This window comes from Glycine max, chromosome 16, assembly GCF_000004515.6.
Source record: "Glycine max cultivar Williams 82 chromosome 16, Glycine_max_v4.0, whole genome shotgun sequence".
Lineage (NCBI taxonomy): Eukaryota > Viridiplantae > Streptophyta > Magnoliopsida > Fabales > Fabaceae > Glycine > Glycine max.
Genome location: NC_038252.2, coordinates 9,482,376 through 9,502,539, shown reverse-complemented (window position 1 = coordinate 9,502,539; position 20,164 = coordinate 9,482,376). Strand labels below are relative to the sequence as shown.

The 20,164-nt window shown below is 34.4% G+C and overlaps 1 protein-coding gene across 1 annotated transcript; it reads right to left on the bottom strand.

Moving 5' to 3' along the window:
* Nucleotides 1-7,988: 7,988 nt before the first annotated feature.
* Nucleotides 7,989-10,732, bottom strand: LOC100795578 (beta-galactosidase 15). Its single transcript, XM_003547718.4, has one exon. The coding sequence runs from the start codon at nucleotides 10,716-10,718 to the stop codon at nucleotides 8,238-8,240; it is 2,481 nt and encodes an 826-aa protein (XP_003547766.1). The 5' UTR covers nucleotides 10,719-10,732; the 3' UTR covers nucleotides 7,989-8,237.
* Between the last annotated feature and the right edge of the window lie 9,432 nt (nucleotides 10,733-20,164).

The window sequence follows — 20,164 nt, the reverse complement described above, 5'->3', positions numbered from 1 at the left end:
ATGGACTGATTCCTTTTAAATCAGAGATGTGCCAACCAATAGCAGCTTTGTGACTTTTCAGAATCTATACCAGTTGATCCTCTTCTTTCTTCTGCAAGGAGCTGCTAATTATAATAGGTTTGGTCTCATTGTCCTCCAAGAATACATACTTTAAATGTGTTGGAAGGATCTTTAATTCTACTTTGGGCTTTTCTTTTGGTCTATTGTTTTCCAACACTTCAAACATCACATGACCAATAGATTCATCGTCTGAATCCCCTAACTCTTCAATACAAGCTAGCATTCTTCCTCCATCTTTATTGACTAGACATTCTGTCACATTCATATTCTTTCTCCCCAGGTGTCTGTAATATCATGGCTGAGGCTGTTAATTCCATCTCCTGCTCCAATATTTCTGCTTCATTTCTTTGATATTTCTGCATTAAGATATACATACCAACAACTAGGTTATTGTACCCTGATCCCTCGTGAAAATACGATAAAATAGCCCCATCCTATCAAGTTCTAAGGATCAAACCATTTCCCAATGTTGAATGACCCTAACTGAGCATACATCTACGTGATCAAAGCAAAGGCATACTAAAATGAAGAACTGATAGCACAAATAACACATGCAACATTATTAGATAGATATAAGAGTATTTACATCAAGTACCCTGTAGGAAGAACCAACTAAGGATTTAGCTCTCCATAGCAGGGAGGCTTCTTTTACAACAAATAGAAGAGAAAGTGAAAGATTGAAGAATTACAGGTAGTGGGGATGTCTCCTCCTCCTCTAGAAACCTACCAATCACTCAAAATCTTGTCCAATGCTCTGCAAAATAGCTTCCTCTTCAAGCTCGGTTCTCTCCAGTATCTTCCACAGCCAAAACTCTCCAAAAAACTCAACAACACCTCCTCCATTTCGAGATTCAGCTTTAAATAGGCAAGTCTGTTGAAAGGCGCGTGCTTAGCGAAAGATAGGCTCGCTTAGCGCATGTAAGTGACTTTTGGCTTAGCGCCAGTCATGCTCGCTCAGCATGGAGGTTCAAGCGGTGCGCTTAGCTAACTGATTCTCGCTGAGCGCATCATGACAACTCATCTGCTTCCAGGATCTTTTACATGCTTAGCCATGAACTGCTCCGCTTAGCAGATGGCTCGCTAAGCCAAAGAGTTGGCTTAGCGAGCGGCTCAAAATCAGCACTTCTACAAACTTGCTTCTTTTACCTGAAATTGAAATGGAAAGGTTATTAAATACATAAAAGTGGGATACTAAGTACTTATTACCTGTATTTAACAAAAAGTATTCACAATACTACAAAAAGAACTGTAAATGGAAGGAGTCGAATACAATTTACACAGCTTTTTACACAAAAGTTAGTCATATTAACCGACTAATAGTGACTCGTGCGCATTTTCCTTTTTGGAAGACGCACCCGTTGAGTCTCGCCTCGCCCTCCCATCGAACGACAGATTGTGACAGGTTGTAATCGATTAAAACAAAGAGTTTTTCCTTCTGAAGAAATTTTTCTAACTTAGAAAATTTTCTTATCACTTACTCATGATAATGCATGATGTAAAAAAGATATTATATTGGCTAAGATGCAACATTCAATATAACAACCAATACAAATGCCACTCAAGGGAGTTAAGCGTGTAAAAGACAACATCTTCAACCTTTTCTCCAAGCTTCAAGCTTTAGTCTTCATGTTGTTCCCCCTATCTCTAACATTAGCCTTGAAGCTTGAAGAAGTTTTGTCTTTTACATGTCTAACTCTCGTGAGTTGCATTAGTATTGATTGTTGTGTGTTGTGTTGTAGCTTAGTCTCTACCATTTCATATGTGCATAATATATCATCATGTAGGAGTAAGGAGAAAGTTTCTAAAGTTAGAAAATTTCTTCAAAAGGAAAAACTCTCTATTTTAATTGATTACACAAGTTTATTTATGCCATTAAGAATGTGAGAATACCCAAGTATTTGGACTTAGAGTGGTTCTCTTAGCAAGGTTTCAACTTCCGTAATTTGCTAGAAGCTCAAGGTCTATCCAAGCTTGTGTAGATGAAAGGAACATTTTATTCAAAGCTAGTGAAAGTCTTATACACGTGTACACGCATCAATTTAGAAGGTAATCTCTTTTCTATAGTTAATGGAGTAGAATTGGTTATAGACGCTGATGTATGGAAGGAAGTAGATGGACTAGACATGGGTGGAATTCACAAATTCAAAGAAATTTCTGATGGGTACAAGATATAGAGCTATAGGGGAATGCTTCTCAGCCCAGCAAGGAATTTGAGGAATTGCTTAGGTGTAGGTGGTCTGACGGCAGAAGACAAAATGATTGTGTCCCTTATTACGTACATTTTCACTCTAAGGTCAAGTAATCATGCACAGGTAATTGACAATGATCTGTAGATTGTATGTGGTCTTAAATCTGGTATCAAGATGAATTGGGTACTTTTTATTGAAGTCATTATGTTAAAGAGTCGTTGGTTAGTGGACTATGAATTTTTGTATGTTGTGTTTGCCTCAAGATTCATTTACGATTTCAATGTCGATTTATCTAATGAGATAGTGGATTTTACCAAAGCATCTAGTCAAATCACCAAAAGGAATCTCAAGAAGGTGGGGATGAGGTTTGTTGAACATAAGTGGATTATGGCTAGAGAGCCACCTATAGCAAGAAACAGGGATTAGATGGATGAAGAAGCTAAAGTTGAAGCTCCGCAAGAGCCTACACACCAATGGAGTCCTTTTGAGTCTCTCATGATTCAAAAGATGAATGTTATGCTTCACCTCCATCAAAAGCACTTAGCTGACATTCACAGTACAATAGAGAACATCACAACTCAGCTAGAGAACATAGAAACTAGGGTGACCCTTAGTACCCTCCTTAACCCTGATGAGATGAAGCTTAGTGTCGCAACGTGCCCTTCGCGGGCGAGCGAGGGCGAGGCTCACGGGTGCGCTTTCCAAAGGAGGAAAGATGCGCGGAGTCGCCACCAACGTTTATTTGTGGGAAACGTCGGGAAAACCGAAGGAAACCGGTCAAAATGAAAATTCTAAGTTCGGGAGTTGCATTTACGTTTGAGGAAGGTATTAGCACCTCTCACGTTTGTCTCAAAGGACAACAGCCTATTTTTTAGAATTGTGGAATTGTGTTATCTTAACTTTTATTTGTTTTTATTTTTTGAAGTCGACAAAAGCGGGGCTCTTGCTCCTACGTACCCTCCATCAAAGAGGAAATCAGACCTACGTAGTTCTTCCTTATGCATGAATCAAGTGATTCTTTTTACTTGAGGGGTGATCATTTTAAGGCGTTGGACCTTAAAAATGATCCTTTTTTACTTAGTAAGAAACTGACATGATAAACTTTCAAAAAAACCTATTTTTGTGGACGAGCTTGACTAGGCGAGTTGATTTTAGCCTTAGTTTCACTTTAGTTATTAGTCAATTCAATTAAGAATGAGAAGTCCCAAAGAGAAAACGTCCGATTGATCTTACGCTTTTATTTTACTAAAAGGTATTTTTTGATTATTATATTATTATTTTACCTCTTTTTTGATTTCCAACGTGGTTACGGCATGACCGAATGGTCGGAATTCATTTTAACCGAAATTAACGGATGACACAATTCAAACGATCGGTGGAAATTTATTTTATTTTTAGATTAAGCGAGAAATGACTTAAATAAATGGCTTAAGCACGTCAAAAGGGGTATAAAAAGTAAATGGAAACGAAAAAAAATACATGAAACGAAATGTGGACCACCACGGGTACATAGAATGAATTGAAAAGCTTGGTTTGAGGTACTTACCCGTTGAAGACTGAAGAAAACGAAGAACGAACGATGAATCTTGAAGAACGGTCGAGAATCTTCGCGTAATTACTCACGGAAACGTTACGGAAACGTTACGGAAGCGCCTCGGCTTGGATTTTCTTCACGGAACTAATTTTCCTCGGCAAATTCGAAAGAGAGAGAAGTGCCTAAGGGGCTGAACCCTTTTCTTCTTCACTTCTCCCCCAATTTATAGCAAAATAGGGGAGAAGCTTGCCGCCCAGCTCGCCCAGGCGAGCTCAGCTCGCCCAGGAGAGCAAAGTTGTTTCCTCCAGAAGCAACAGCCTTCTGGAGGAATCTTCTGGAGGGCCCAAGTGGGCCTGGTTGCTATTTGCACCCCCATTTTTACTAAATACACCCCCTTCTATTTTTTTGGTGATTCTTTTTCCGTAATGTTACGAAACTTTATGAATTTCATAACGATACTTATTTTTTCTTCCGAAAGGTTATGAACCCTTACGAATTATGTATTTACTCTTTTTTAGCTTTCGAAGAAGTTACGGAAACTTACGGATTGCGCAAAAACACCTCTTTTCAACTTCCGCCACATTACGGAATTTCACGGATCACGCAAGCCTGCTTCCTTTAGATTTCTGAGACGTCTCGGGACTTCATTTATTGTGCAACAAAGGACGCCAAGTATCTCAAAGCGGCTAACCAAAGATTGCATGTCATCAAGTAATAATCCCCGGACGAAATTAGGGTATGACACTTAGTCATGTTTTAGTGCTTGTTTTTGTTTTTTGATGGTCTGTTCTTCCAATATTATGTTTGCTTTTGTTTGTCTCTGATTGATCAAAAAGTTGAGACATCGTTTAGTAGTTTAATGATTAAAGTTGTAATGTTTTTATATTATGAAATGTTATGGCTTTTTCTGTTCAAATTTCTTTTGTATGTTTTGATTCTATGTATCATTCTAACTTTTTGGCCTTGTTAATGCCAAAAGGAGGAGAACTGGCATTAGCATTTGTTAGCATTAGCATACCATATTGCATTACATTAGCATTGTTAAGCATTTTGCCTACTGCATTGTGTAAAAAGATGAGAATATACTACATTAGCATTGCATCATTAGGTAGATATATAATGATACTTCTCTACACTTGTTAATGATGATGATGATATGAATTGATAATTCTCTTAGTGTTAAGATATTTTCAGAATTGACTAAGAAAAGCAAAGTCTCTACTCTTAAGACTCAGACCCTCCAAATGCACTCGCAAATTCAAGTTTGGCATCATCAAAGCCCAATAGGGAAAGATTGTTAGAGATAAGGAGAGCAACATGAAGACTTAGCCATAAAACTTGAAGAAGAGCTTGAAGAAGTTTTGTCTTTTACATGTCCAACTCTCTTGAGTGACATTTGTATTGATTGTTGTGTGGTTTGTTACATCTTATTCTCTATCATTTCATACGTGCATCATGCATCATCATGTAGGAGCAAAGAGAAAGGTTTTAAAGTTACAAAATTTCTTGAAAAGGAAAAACTCTCTGTTTTAATCGATTATAGCCTTACAACAATCCATTACACAAGTTGTTTTAAGCTTACAGAAAAATGTCTCATATTGGTTTAATTGATTACATGCTTATCGTAATCGATTACACAGTTGTTTTTTTAGACAATGATTGATTCATTAAGGAGTCTTTGCTTTAATTGATTACCACGTGATATAATCGATTGCTTCTCTTTCTATAAGTTTTTCAGAAGTGATCAAGAACACTTTAATCGATTACATTGAGGATCTAATCGATTACATTGTTCTTAAGAGGTTTCCAGTTTTTGAGAAGAACACTTTAATTGAGTGAAAAGATAATATAATTGATTACTTCATTGAAATAATCAATTACATTGTAGATTTAATCGATTACAGGAGGTTATAATTGTTTTCTCTATATATAGTCATCTTGTGCTCTCACTTCTATGTACAAGTTCATTAAGTGTGAAATTGCATCAGCTAATATAAGTGAAAGAAGAGAAGAAAATGCTTAGAAATAGTGACTCACAACTTCTAACCTTTGATTATGAAGATCTTTTTGTGATAAGTGAGTCGTGATACTTTCTTGAGTTCAAGAAGACACCTCATTCAGTCAAGCAACATTTTTGTGGAAAGGATTGATTAGGTTGTGTCTATCTTTGACTCTATTTCTTCGTGTGGTTTTACACATTACTTTTTTGGGCATGAATTGCAGAAGGCATGCTAGAATAGATTTTTCTAGTTTGGGCTAAGGGTTGGTTTCTCTTAGGCTCTTATTCATAGAGAACCCTAGGGTTAGGTACCTTAGTCTTTTTTTCTGGGTAGGAATTGAGATTGCTTGTAGGGATTTGATATGCATATTCAAAATCTAATTCGAGTTTAAATTAGATAACTTATTAGCTTCTCTAGAGATAAAGAGTGAACTAGTATAAAAAGTAGGGTACTTCTTCTCTTGATCTTATCTTTCTTTCTCATTTTTGTCTTAATCAATTTACTAAAGGTTAAAGAAAATATCTTTTTGAAAGAAAGAACTTTAACAAAGGATCTTGTGTAAAGGGTGATTGATTAAGTATTGGTTTATCAAAGTTTGGTGATACGATTTGTGCAAAATAAGTTGTTTTTTAACTCTGGTTTTAAAATTCTGTTTTGTTTTGAAAACCAATTCACTCCCTCCCCCCCTTTTGGTTTATGAGTTCCATCATCTTTTTTAGACTGGACAAAGAGTAAAACAACCAGTGGTTCTATTTTCTTCTGTGAGAATGTAAGGTTGCATTGAGGAAGTGGATGATAGACAGAGATACACTGGGGTGTAGTGGGCGGAGAGGTTCGAAAAACCTAGGGGAATTAGCGAGTGGTGACTACCCTGCATTTGGTACTCCTAACAGGCTCCGAGACTATGCTTTTTGAGTTGGAAGATGAGGGGTCGGTATACGATGTATCCATATGTAGTGATCACATCACTCCCGACTGTCATGCACTTGATTTTGTAAGACCATTAAGACCTGGGATGATTGGTGGCAGTGATTGGGCCTAATGGTGAATTAAGTGTGATAGTTACGTGTTTAGAATGTGAGAGTGTTGTTTGTTTGGATAACCACATGCAAAGGTTATGTAGATTGTATGTTTTAATTTTGTTTTACTATTGCCTGCTATTTGTGGCGTTCGAGGAGTAAAGGACTTACCCCTACAACCAACAACTTTCAAGTATTGATAATGTCGAGCACACCAAGGCGTCTACAAACTCAGCGTAACTCGCAAAGAGAGTAGGTATGACCATGTAACATAACACGGACTACACGTTACACATATGTAATACTTGAGTCCACGTAGTGCCAGCTGATAGATTGGATACAACATGCATCGAGTATACCCAGTGGAGGTTAAAAAGGACCAAGGTAACCATTCGGACATGTCTTCCAAGGAGATGGAGGAGTACCGAGAACTACTGAGGCAATTGGAACTAACGTCTAAGGAGGAGAGTGATGATTCTTCTATGGACACATCTTAGTTCTCTACTTATGGTGTGATAAGTGGTCTACTATGGTCCTAGTTTCTTTATTGTTTTGATATATTTTGAGAGATATTTTTTCCACATACATGTATTTTGTTGTAACAAGGATGAAAAATGTACTTTGCTTATTATTACACTATTATGGGATGTATCTCTATATTTCTCAGTGACACTACAAGTTTTATTTTATTTATGTATGGAAAGTGAATTACTTTACACGTGCTTTTATTTTAATTTGATGTAGCTATTTAGCATTTTCCAACTATCGTGTTTTGTTTTATTTTAAAAAAATACTATAGGAAGATGTTTTTTTATTATTTATAAGTAATGGTTAACAAAAGTGACACACATTTCTAAAATAAATCAAATTATAACATTTTCAAACAATATTCTTAGTTTAGAATTTGAGGTGTTACAATATATAAACTAGAAAAGCTAAAAGATAGTATGGCCTATAGTTATTAGGATGTGTGTTTTAATAGCCTGTTGATACTTGAATGTGCGTGTCATGCATCATAGGCTAGGAAAGCATTTAACTTTACAAGTTTATATATTATTTTCAATTAAAATGTTGCTCTATGTTTATTCAATGACTTAAATTCATTAATAATTAATATATAAACACCTTTAAAAATAGTTTTAAAAATAATATAAAAATATTATTTAAGGCAATTCATATAAAGTAATGCAGAATATAAATTTTATTGATAGTATTCTTCAATGTTTTGTCATTGATCATAGTCGTACAGAATGTTTAGGGTATATAAAAACAATTCATATATAAAAGTATTAATATTATTTAAAGCAACACATTATAAAAATTGTAGAAAAGTTTGGGGGGCATGGCCCCTCTTTGCTCCATCAATGCTCCGCCACTGAATTGAATCCTTTAACAACTTTCTTCTCTTTAACTTTGATTTGAATGAAATGCTGACTTAACAAGTTGCTTGGACAGCTAATCTTGCTACACGCTCGTCAACATTCATTGGACCAATTGCTACACCAAATGCTTCTTTTGTCACCATAAATCCACAACTATTCCTCCCTACGCATGCAGCTTCCACCACAGATTGGCCATCAGTAGCTTCCCATGTACCTTTTTTGAATGAACCACAGTTACCTGTTGGATTTCCAAAGCTAGAAAATTGGATCTGTGAGATTGTTTTCCCACCTTGGCATGATAGCTCTAACAATGCACCTTCCTGGACTTGGGCACAAATAGTTCCAGTTATCACGGTTTGAAAGGAAACATTTTGAGGATTTCCACCTATTTCTTCGAACAAAACCAATGTGTTCTTGTCATTTTTCAAGAATGACCTTGGTACATGGTACCACCTTTGTGATGGATTGCCACAATTGGTGTTGCATTTTTGAGCCGGTACGTATTTTCCACGGTAGTCACAAGTGTCACTGCACCCATTGGTAGCAGTAATCCAAGAAGTCCAATAACGACCAATGCTTTGTCCATTCACCCAAGCTTCTCCTTTACCCAAGCCTAGCAAGTCCACAACCACAGGGTCATTTCCGGAAGGAGCTACAAAGTCAGCCTTATACCAAGTCAAGGATCTCCCAATAGGATAAGGTGAATTAGTGCGCCATGATACACCAATGCGTGGTTGCGGATCATATAGACGCTTTTTTTCGCCATTCAAACCTATCTTGTAAGACCAAAGGTTGGTTGACAAATCTATGGTCTCATTATTGTTTCCAATTAATTGAACAGGGCCACCTGCTATACCAGTTTTAATCTTATCGAACTTTGCACCATAGTTTGGAAGCCCAACAGTGGCACTAAGCAAAGTTATGACGTTTAGTCCCTTCTTCAAAGAAACGTATTTCTCATATGTGAAATTGCCTCCCCATTGGCTAAATTTGTATCCTACATGCCTTCCATTAACATAAGCACGAAGGGTATGCCCCCTAGTGTTCACACGAAGAGTTGCATTGCTCCAAATGGAAGTGTCATTGATATCAACACTAGTCATGTACCACAAGTAGTCACTGACATCGAAAGTTAGCTCCTTCTGCTCAAGAAGTTGATTTACCTTGAAGTTGCCCTTTCCATGCATGGTGTCTTTCTTTTTCTCTGGTATCCATGCCCAAGTGAGCTTATTAGAAGCATCATCACTCTTCTTCACCATTATCGAGGTTTGACTATTAACCTTTGCAGTGTTGAAAACTTCTTTGTTGCAACCATCAAGAATGGTCACAGACCAAGCAGGGAGAAAGTAGTTTCCATCTTGTTGCAAGTCAACATTTGCATCCTTGCTATCGTTTGTATTGCTCAAGAAACAAAACCTTTCCCCATTTGTGTGGGTATATGTTGTTAATGTGACTTCATTGCCAAAATCCTTGTCCGTCCTTGTCCCGTTGGTGATGATTTTTTCCCCTAATTTTATTGCTGCATGAAGTTGCTTAAGATGTCCCCATTTGGGTTGATTCAAATTGCCATACTCATCAAGTGGCGCATCATACTCGTAAGATGTTGTCATATACGGGCCTCCTGCCGTGCGACCAAAGTTAGTTCCTCCATGGTACATGTAATAATTATTCAATATCCCTCCATTTTGGAAAAAACGTGCAACTGAGAAAGCTGAATCTTCAGCACTTCTGTGAGGCACCCTCTCGCCCCATTTTTGGAACCATCCAATCCAATTTTCAGTGAACATTTTGGGACTTTTAGGGTTATTGGGTTGAAAACTGTCACAATAGTGCCCATTGCAAGTGTTGATCATAGGTTGGGGAGCATCGTGTTGCTGACACATGATCCAAGGGACACCGATATTTTGTGCCAAAGCCATTTGTGCACACCATTTGATATATGTCTTCCCTGCCTCTCCGTAATCCGTCATAATGTTTCCATATTCATTTTCAATTTGAGCAAGAATAATGGGTCCTCCTTGTGATGCAAACAACTTTGCTTCTTTAGCCATGTTCACAATCTTTGTAGTGAAAATTTGCATTTCGTTCTTGTAAATTGGGTTATCTGTTCTCAGCTCAATCCCTGGCATATTGTGTAGCCACAATGGGAAGCCTCCAAAGTTCCATTCGGCACAAACATATGGACCAATCCTTAGAATGGCATACAACCCAGCCTCTTGGATTATCTGAAAAAATTTGATAAAATCTAAATTTCCTGAGAAATCATATTCACGTCGAACGGGTTCATGACGGTCCCAAAATACATAACTTTCAATGGCATCAAGCCCTCCATCCTTTGCCTTTTGTATGATGTCAGGCCACATCTGCACTGTGCTTCGAGGATAATGGACCGCACCAGAAAAAATAACACGTCTTTCTCCATTAATAATGAGAGAACGTGCATCATAAGTAACCTCTGTTGCAAAGCATGAGGCTGTGAAAGCTAAGAAAAATAAGGCAATCCCAACCCACGAAGAAGAACCCATTGGAAACATATATGACTATTCAATCTTTGTTATTACTTCATATATATGTATATAAAAAGTGAGATCTACATATAGAGAGAGAGAAAGAGAAAGATCGAGAGATAGAAATGTTACTTGCTTAAAATAGATAATGAATAACTAAATTGGGTTTGTTGTCAAATTTTGGATCAACAACGTGTTTGGTATTATGATAATCACAAGTAAGAAAGGATTAGAATGACACAAATAAGGAGCAAATATCCTTTGACTCCTTTAATATCCATAACTATATATATCCAACTATTTTTTAAAAGTATGACCTGTACCAACTAATTTTGTATCTTAAAATTTCTATTTTGCTAAAATATTTATTTACTCCTATCTATTTATATTCAATATTTGTTTTGTTACAACTATATATAGGATAGCCAAATGGTAGTTATATTGTGTATGTGATGTGTTATCTTGTTGTAGATAATAGGGTGTGTGAGATGTAAAATTGTACAATTTGTACATTGTCATTTCATTTTCTTTTTTTCATCTTGCAGTTAAGCCTATTATTGTAGCATGTGCATAATGCCAGGTTAATGGCATGTAATTCTCTTTCTTAGGAAAAAAAAACATCGATATTATTCACTTCCACGGGATTTCTCATTTTTTATTGAAATTAATATCTTTCTTTGTATTTGTCTTTTATTACTAAGACATTATTTTTCTTTTCAAGTTTTAAGTTTGACATACACCTTATATTTTTAGTGAAAACTTTTATTCATGGACAAATAAGTAAGTTTATTAATCAAATAAGGAATTAATATTAATTATTAATTAAAAAAATTATTTAGGGGGATATTTCAACCTCTTGACTTCAACCAGCATCACTTGTACTCCAATGATGCTGACTTAGGGGCAACTGTTATGGTAATCACCTAGGCTATGGGCTCATGCACTCCAAGTCACGGCCCACAAAACTACCATAGAGGAAATATCTATAGGGAAAAGCTCAAAATAACTAATTGAGAACATAAGAAACTCTAAAAGGACTTTTGTCTTACCGAACAAGGCATTTTTTACTATTACTAACTTTGAGAAGATTCACCCACATTCAATTGCAATTCTCGCATGATCTCATTTTCACCTCCAATATCACACCATTGTGTTCAAACCTTATGCCACCACGAGGGGCAACTGTTTTGAGGGATATCTTGACCTTTCGACTTTAGCCAATATCACTCGTACCCAAGAGATGCCAACATAGGGTCAACTCTAATGTTAATTGCCTAGCTTTGGGTTGACCCACTCCAAGTCAAGGCCCACAAAACTACCATAGAGGAAATATGTGGGGTAAGGCCCAAAATAACTAACTGAGAACATAAGAAACTATAAAAGGACCTCTGTCTTACGGAAGAAGGCAACTTTTACTTTCTCTTACTTTGAGAAGATTCATCCACACATTCAATTGTGATTCTTATTGGATCTTATTTCTACTTTCAATATTGCACCACTACATTCAAACCTTACGCCACCACGCCGAAGCTTGAATTCTAGTCACCTTGAGTTCAGATCACATCATTAGTGCTATCTATGGGAATCAATCATCAAAATTTCGATTTGATTCACCAAACATCTTGAATGCTTCCTAATTTGAGAAAGATCTCTCAATTTGTGATGGTAAGCACAAGGATTCGAAAAAGAGCCTTTGCGGCTTCACAGAAAAATCGACCACCACCTTCACAAGTGGAGGGAATAGAAGCCTCCATAAAAATGGAAAATAATGATAGGCATGAGTTTGTTAGTGAATCTCTGGCTAACTCCATTATAGGGTTGGCGACAATGCTCCAGCAACAACAAGGATGATTCATTGAGGAATTGTGCATAGAAAACAAAAATAGTCAAGAGCGAATGAAGGTTCCAAAAGAAAAAAAAAGGTCGATGAAACCATATGAAGGAGATGGAAGAAATGATTTCATTCAACATGCCATTATCTACAAGGATTTTGGTTGTTCAAGTTCCCAAACAACTCCAAAAGCTTTTGGCAATGGAGTTGTAATATGGATCTACTGATCCTAATGATTACCTGATTTTTTTAAGCTTTGTCTTACAAAGGTGCTTTTGTGTTGTTAATTTGAATAGCATTTCCATTGTCATTGAAAAGATCAGCATTAAAATGGTACCAATCACTTCTCATAAAGTCAATAGACTCTTACATGGATTTAAGAGAGAAATTCAAAGCCACCTATGTAGCAAGTCAAGTCATGCCGAAAATAGAGCAGGCTTAAAGAAAATAAGACAATGTGCACTACTACAAAAATGGCATTTTACGACATGGACACTACGACGGTTGATGGGGAATCGCCTTAGAAAGTTGTGTGGTGGCTTTTTTGTAATTATTTGAACAATAATAGCATTTTACGACATTCATTCTAAGACGGTTAATAAAAACTGCCTTAGAATGTTATATATAGTTAAATTTACGACGGGTTTTATAAAAAAACCGTCTTAATTGATTTGGATTAAAATTTCGCGGTGAACCTCACCTCTTGCCTGTCCCCTTTTGCGCTGAACTCTCTCTAACCCTAGTCTCACTTCTAACCCTTTTGCACCTCTTGCCCTTTCGCGCTGAAACCTTGCCTCTAGCTTCTTTTTGAACCTCAACACCTCTTTCTTTTTCTTCAAATCTAATCGCGCCCACGCATCACCTCTTGATTTTGTTCCACAGCCTCTTCGTTCCTTCCAATGAGTTCAACCTTCTCGGCAAGGCTTTCGCAACACCCCTGGAACTTCCGAATCAAGGACTACCAGCAGGGCTTTCGATCCAACGTCAGCAACAAAGACATTGGTTTGACTTCGAAGAAAGCAGGTTAGTGACTTAATTACTTAAGAGAATTATACCAATCAAATGTGATGGGTCGTTTAACCTCATTTTTAATTGGGACAAGTTAGGTACGTAACTCCATAAATCTGAATTGTGATGGGTTAGTTGCTTATGAATGTAGAGGGTGGCTTCTTATGGTGGAGTTTTAAGGGATGATGATGGTATTTTTATTTGTGATTTTTTTTAGTATCACGAATGGGATGAAATTAACATGGAGGAGAGGTTTTTGTCAGATAAAAGTGTATTTTGGTTCTCAAGAAACTTTAAATTTGTTGACTAAAGGATGTTGTTGTTCTTTCACATCCTTGTTATAGTATGGTGCATATGATCCATAGTATTTATCAACGCAAAATGCATGGAGTGCAATTCTTAGTTAATTTTCATGTTTTGAGGTGGTATCTGATTTTATTTGTAATGTCGCACACATAGATTTAGCATGTTATTAGCTCTTCTTGAGATTCCTAGTCAACAATAACCTTGCTATATTTTACTCCAATACACAGGTTGTTTTTAAAATTATTTTGTTATTCCTTTTCAAAGTAGTTTTATATTTAAATGTTATTTTGTGTTGTAGATAAAAACTGGAAATCAAATAATAAAGTTGAGTAATCACCAGTTTTCATGGGCTTTTTGACAGTAGTACCTTGGGCGGGACATGAAAAAAAATGATACATAGGAAGAGGTTGAGAGAGGTAAAATAAAATGGTAATGAATCGGCAAACCAAGAATTCAAATCCACAATGTTACTCCTTTTATGAATCTTTCTCTGCCTTTTTTTTCTGCATGATGTCCATTAATGTTTTCCCTGTTGCGGTAGTTATATCAATAATTTTTTTGTATATGATGTCATTGGTAAATGCATTTCTAATCTGGAGAAAGCTTATTCATTATTCACCGCACTCGTTATCTATTAAGGTGAAAAAACTTAAGACTTCAATTTTGCTTCACAGGTTTTATTTGTTTTAATTTTGTCTTAAAAGTTGCATAAATGTTGCATTCATTTCCTCTTACATAACTTCGACCAACTAGCTGGCTAGATTTCTGCTTTCATATTCGGAAGATCTAGTTGTTTACGTCCTCACTGTTCAAGTAAATATCTTGGTTAACAAATACATATTTAATAAAGGAAAATTGTTCACAGTAGACCCTGACGAGGGAATGATTAAGGAAAATTTGAATAAACTAATACCCAATGCATATCTCAAAACTCTACAAGATGAGTTATTCTGATGGAAGATATATGCAACTAATAATAACTAGAGTAATAAAAACAAGATAGGGTATATATTTGACTGCATGAAGTCTCAGAAAAGAATCAATACACTGAGGCTCTTCTGTTTTGTTTTATTTCTATTTAGTTAAGCTTGTGTTAGGCGATGATGTGACTGCCCTATTTCTTGTTTGAGAATATGTGACTGCCTTGTTTCCTTTTGTAATCTAGTCTCTACTTCTAGTGACCATTTGTTATCCCTATATATGTTTGAATAGTTAGCTAATAAAATTAAAATTTGCTAGATGGTGGATGCCATTCTTTAATGTTGTCATTTTCCTAACTTGTGCTCAAAACATGACAAGTAAATTAGATCCTTATCCTCCAAGAATGAGGATAAATGAGTAATTATGTAAATATAATAACAACGATGATAATTAATTGTGAAAATTTTCTATTGATGATATACTCCTTAATGATAAGGATAAAAAGGAATTAAGCTTTGTATATATAACAATGTAACTCTCACTGTGGTGCTTTGTTTGCATAATTGGTGTAATTGTCAAATTTTCCATCTAACTTCACCTAAATTTTGTTACTTTCTGAAATTGAAGAATATGAAAGAGGGATTTTTTTTTTGTACCAATCATATTTGGAGGGGCATGGATTTTTAGAATGGAACCTTAAGTTAGGACTTTAGTTCATAATAGGATTGAAATTAATAGGTTTGTTTGCATTTTTTGTTACTCTAGATACATTCAATTCTGTTTTTTTAGGTCAATGTCGAGTTTCTTTCTTTCATTGTTGCAATTTTTACTGGTGTACTAATTTTTCCATATTTAGCAATGAGATAAGCTTTACCATCCTCTCTTCTATCATGGTTTTTTGCCTGTAATAAGGTGTAAACCATCTAACCATCTCATAATTATTTCTGGTTATTAGGATTGGTTAGTAGTTATTCTATGATTTTTATTTTGGCATTTGTTAAGTAGACCTTGAAAAATTTGATAAAACACAATAACATACATGGCTGCAGAACATGCTATTAAGTATTGTACATGATGCCACCAATTTTATTTTACTAGATTTTGATTTTTGCTTTTGGAGAACTTTTGAGAATGAATTTTTCAGTTCAATGTATTCTGTGTTAGCTGACAACACTGTATTCTTAATTAGTGAATAAAGGGCTTAGATGTTTAGAATGTATTCTGGCAATCTTGAAAAGTATTACCGTTGGAAGAGGACTCCCCCTGTGCATCAGTCTATGGCATCTAGTACCTGTATCAGTTTTAGACTAGCTATGTTTTAGGGTTCTATAGTTCATTAAGCTTAAATCAATCAAAGGGATGATGCATTGACACCTAACTTATAGACACATATCAAAATGCTCATATGCTTGACACATGGCACAACATCACCACAACATAATTTACCTTTTAGAAAATTTTGTGCTTTCAATCTCAAATTTGTATAATATGATGGTTTTGATTAGGACTTGATTCTAACAAGAGAGACAATTTTCATAATCAGAGACCAGTCCTTGGAGATATAGCCTTTATGTTAAAACTTTTCTATCTAGATCTATTTCTCTTTATTGGATGTTAAATCACTATTATGGAAAATGGATCGGCTGATTAATTAGAGTGTAAAACTAGTGAACCAATTAAGTGTTTGATTAAAGAAAAAACCACAAACTTGGCCACAGAAAAACTTGTTCAAGGAAAACTGATCAAAATCCACCAAAAAAAAAGGGGCTACGACTGGTATTTGCAAGTGTGCATTTGAAGAAGGAATTTGCATTTAATCTTCAATGCCCTTGTTCTTGAAGGAAAACTGTTCTAATTATTTTTTTGAAAGTAGCTTTATTATATTTACATCTATGCATTTTATATTCCAACAATTTTTAGGCAAACATTTTTGGTCATGCATTGGTTGGTTGCATGTTTGTACATTTCTTCTTCAATTTATAAATTCGTTACAAATGTTTCATTTAAGTAGACAATTGTTGACTATTGTTACCTTTGCAGGTTGTATAACGTGGTTGACCTATGATGACTGTCTTAGTACCCTTAGAAAAGAGCCACATATAAAGACGGTTCCCAGAACCATCGTAAAAAGCACCACATATAAAGACAGTTCAAAGAACCATCATAAAACGTGCCACATATAAAGACGGTTCCAAGAACCATCTTAAATGTTATTTTACCTTCTATAAAGCTCGATTTTACGACGGTTCATAACAATCATAAAATGCTTTATATAACTGACTTTAAATGCGCTTTTTCTAGTAGTGGTGCTCAGGAACCATTAAAGGAATACTTAATTCATTTCAATCAAGAGGCAGGGTAGCAGAGAATTTGCAACCAATAGTTGTTTTAATGTTGGCCAATGATGGGATCGATAAGAAAAACTTTCCTTTCTTCATCTTAATCACAAAAATTTATCCCTAAGAATTTGAAGAATTTATGGAAAGAGCCGAAAAATATGTCAAATGTGAGAATGCCTTAGAGGCAACAAGAATGAATTCAAATGATGACTCAGTTATGGATGCATCAAATAACCACACAAAGTTGCTTCGATATGAAAATCGGGATATCTAAAATCATGATAGCGGAGAAGGCAGAGGTTTATTCTAAAGATGGATGAAGTAAGTACGGGAGACAATCCTGCTCAAGATTATTATAAATAACAAAGTACATTATTTGAGTAGTTAACATAATTGCATACTAAAAACTAAACTTTGCATACAAGGTTAAGTATATATATATTTATTACAAAATAGTTTTTGTCTCTATGTTTAATTACTTCATATATGAAAATTTTATTAATTTATATTTTGTATAAGGTTAATCTCATTTTCACATAGTTATAATAAATATTTAATATTAATTTAAATATATTTTTATTACAAAATATTGCACACTTAACAATATCATAAATTTAATTACTTTTAATAATATTGAATATTTTTCATAAATGCATAGTAAATATATTGAAATAAAATTAGTTAAGTTGGAATTGAGACCAGTAAGAAATGAACTATGGCTTCAATTTTCACATATTCTATAACAAACAAAGATTTAACTAGCCTTAAAATCAAGATTTGGTTGGATTATTTTCTTTGCTTGAATACTTTAATAATTTTTTTCATTTATATAGAATATAAATACCTAATTATGCGTGTTTTAATATTAAAAAAACTAATTTTATAAGCAAGTGTATTTTGAACATGAGTAAAAATGAGGCAGACCCTTGCAAATGCATGAGTATCTTGCTAGTAAAACTTAATACTTGAGCCCAATGAGACCCAATTTGATGAAGGACTACAAAAGGATGAAGATCTTAACTTGGGAGGAGTTGTTACTAGACCAAGGTTAAGGAAGCTACATGAGAATATTAATATGAAGATGATTTTACTTGTGGAGAAGAATGATAAAAGAGACTTGAAGATCATAAATTTGATCCTACTTCTAGATTAGGATTACTTATTTTTTATGCCCCTTTGTTGGGTTTTAATAATTGTGTAATTAAACTCATGTTGGAGTATTCATCTTATTTTAGTTTCCACGGCTTTTTAGTAGTTACCATGGTAATTCTTTATTGTGTTAGTTTTGAGCATGGGGCCAAGTGCTCATACTTTTTAGAAGAATAAATATACCTCTTAAATATTTTGTATGGACCGTTTGCTGATTATTGAAATATTAGCTTGTTGCAAATAGAGAGAGTGTTTCTCTTTGGTTATTCCTTAAAACCTTGATTCTCATAATAAATAAAAAATCATTCTTTGAGGTGGATCTACCTTAACTCATCAATTCATTCAAATTGTGGCATTATTCTTTAATCTTAATCCATCTTTTTATTTTTCTTAATTTTGTCAAAATTCCCAAAATTGATGATGCTAAAATTTGATCCACATTAGGGGTTTTATTACAATCTCACAAAACTCAGCTAAAATGACACAAATAACCATAAAATCATGCTAAAACTTGTAAAAGAATGAGTCATTAATCAATGCTAATAGTGCTCTATCAATACTAAAAAGGAATCTACACTTGATGCAATGCCAGGATCCAACATTGGCTATGCGTCTCAAACATTGGACTAAAAGTATATGAGGAGACCTCAAAATAAGAAGCTAGTGTAGCATCTCAAACATTGAATACTAAGTAAAAATTGTAGTAAGATCTGGATTAGATCCTAACATAACCCATTTTAGCATCTCTAGCATAGATCCTCTTGTGGAAATCAACAATTAATAGCATTAGATCCTGCGTAGAAACTTGAGATCAATGTGTCACACTAGGTTTTATTGAAAACATCAATAAAGCATGGGACATCACTCAACACTTTAGATGTTGCATTCATTCGTAAGTGTTTTTCTTTTTTTTCCTATAAAAAATAAAATAAAATTCTTCATGAAAATCATACTAAAATATTGTTTTTGATTCTTGGACATTTCCTCAATATTAAAAAAAGTAACAATTGTGTCAAGGAATCATCGATCATCATCATTAAAAGTAATCAATCAATCATCATCATTATTATTATAATAAGATGTGCTTTTGTTTCTAAAAAAATTGGTTAAATTTGACCTTATTCTTCCTTGCATTTTTAAAATTGTAGTTTTGTTCCATGAAGATTTAGTCAAAATTGATCTTATTCCTTTTTTTAAAAAAAAATCTTAGTTTTGGTTCTTGATGTCATGCGACATCCACATGGACGCCACATGGTAGGCATCAGTCACATCAACAACAAAAAATTAAGAGTTAGGGTGAGAGACTAATTCTACCTATTTTAAAAATTTTGACCACCAAGATCAATGAAAAAAGTTTAAAGACTAAATTAAAATTCAATAAATTTTCTAAAGACCAAAATCATATTTAACCCATATATTAAGTATCAAGGAAATTTTTACTCTATTGGTTAAATATATGTGAGTTAAGTTGATGTAAACTCCATCACACTCACGTTCAATTCCTAATAATCAAAAGATATAAATACATTAAATATTTAATTCCTTCATTATTTATAAAATTAAATAAACATAATAAATAAATACTTATTAAAGTTTTTAATTGTATGCATTAAAAGCATGAAAAAAAAGTAAAATGCATTAAGTGGAATTGATTAAATTTGAATAGAATTAATATATATTTCCTACTTGTCTAAAAATTGAGGTTTTGTTAATTAACCAGTGTCCTTACTCCTCAGGGCATTAATGGTTAAGGAATTAAAATAAAAATATATTTTATATAAAAATTGTAAAACAGAAAAAAGATTAGACAACATAATTTTTCACCTTCAAGAAAAATATTTATACTTTAATGTTTTAAGTAATGACTTAAAGACACTGATTCGTACTTGAAAATAAAGTAAATTTATATAACTTGAAAT

What these genes read in the sequence shown, in the direction of transcription:
- LOC100795578 (XM_003547718.4), bottom strand. Translation starts at nt 10,718, where the DNA reads ATGTTTCCAATGGGTTCTTCTTCGTGGGTTGGGATTGCCTTATTTTTC.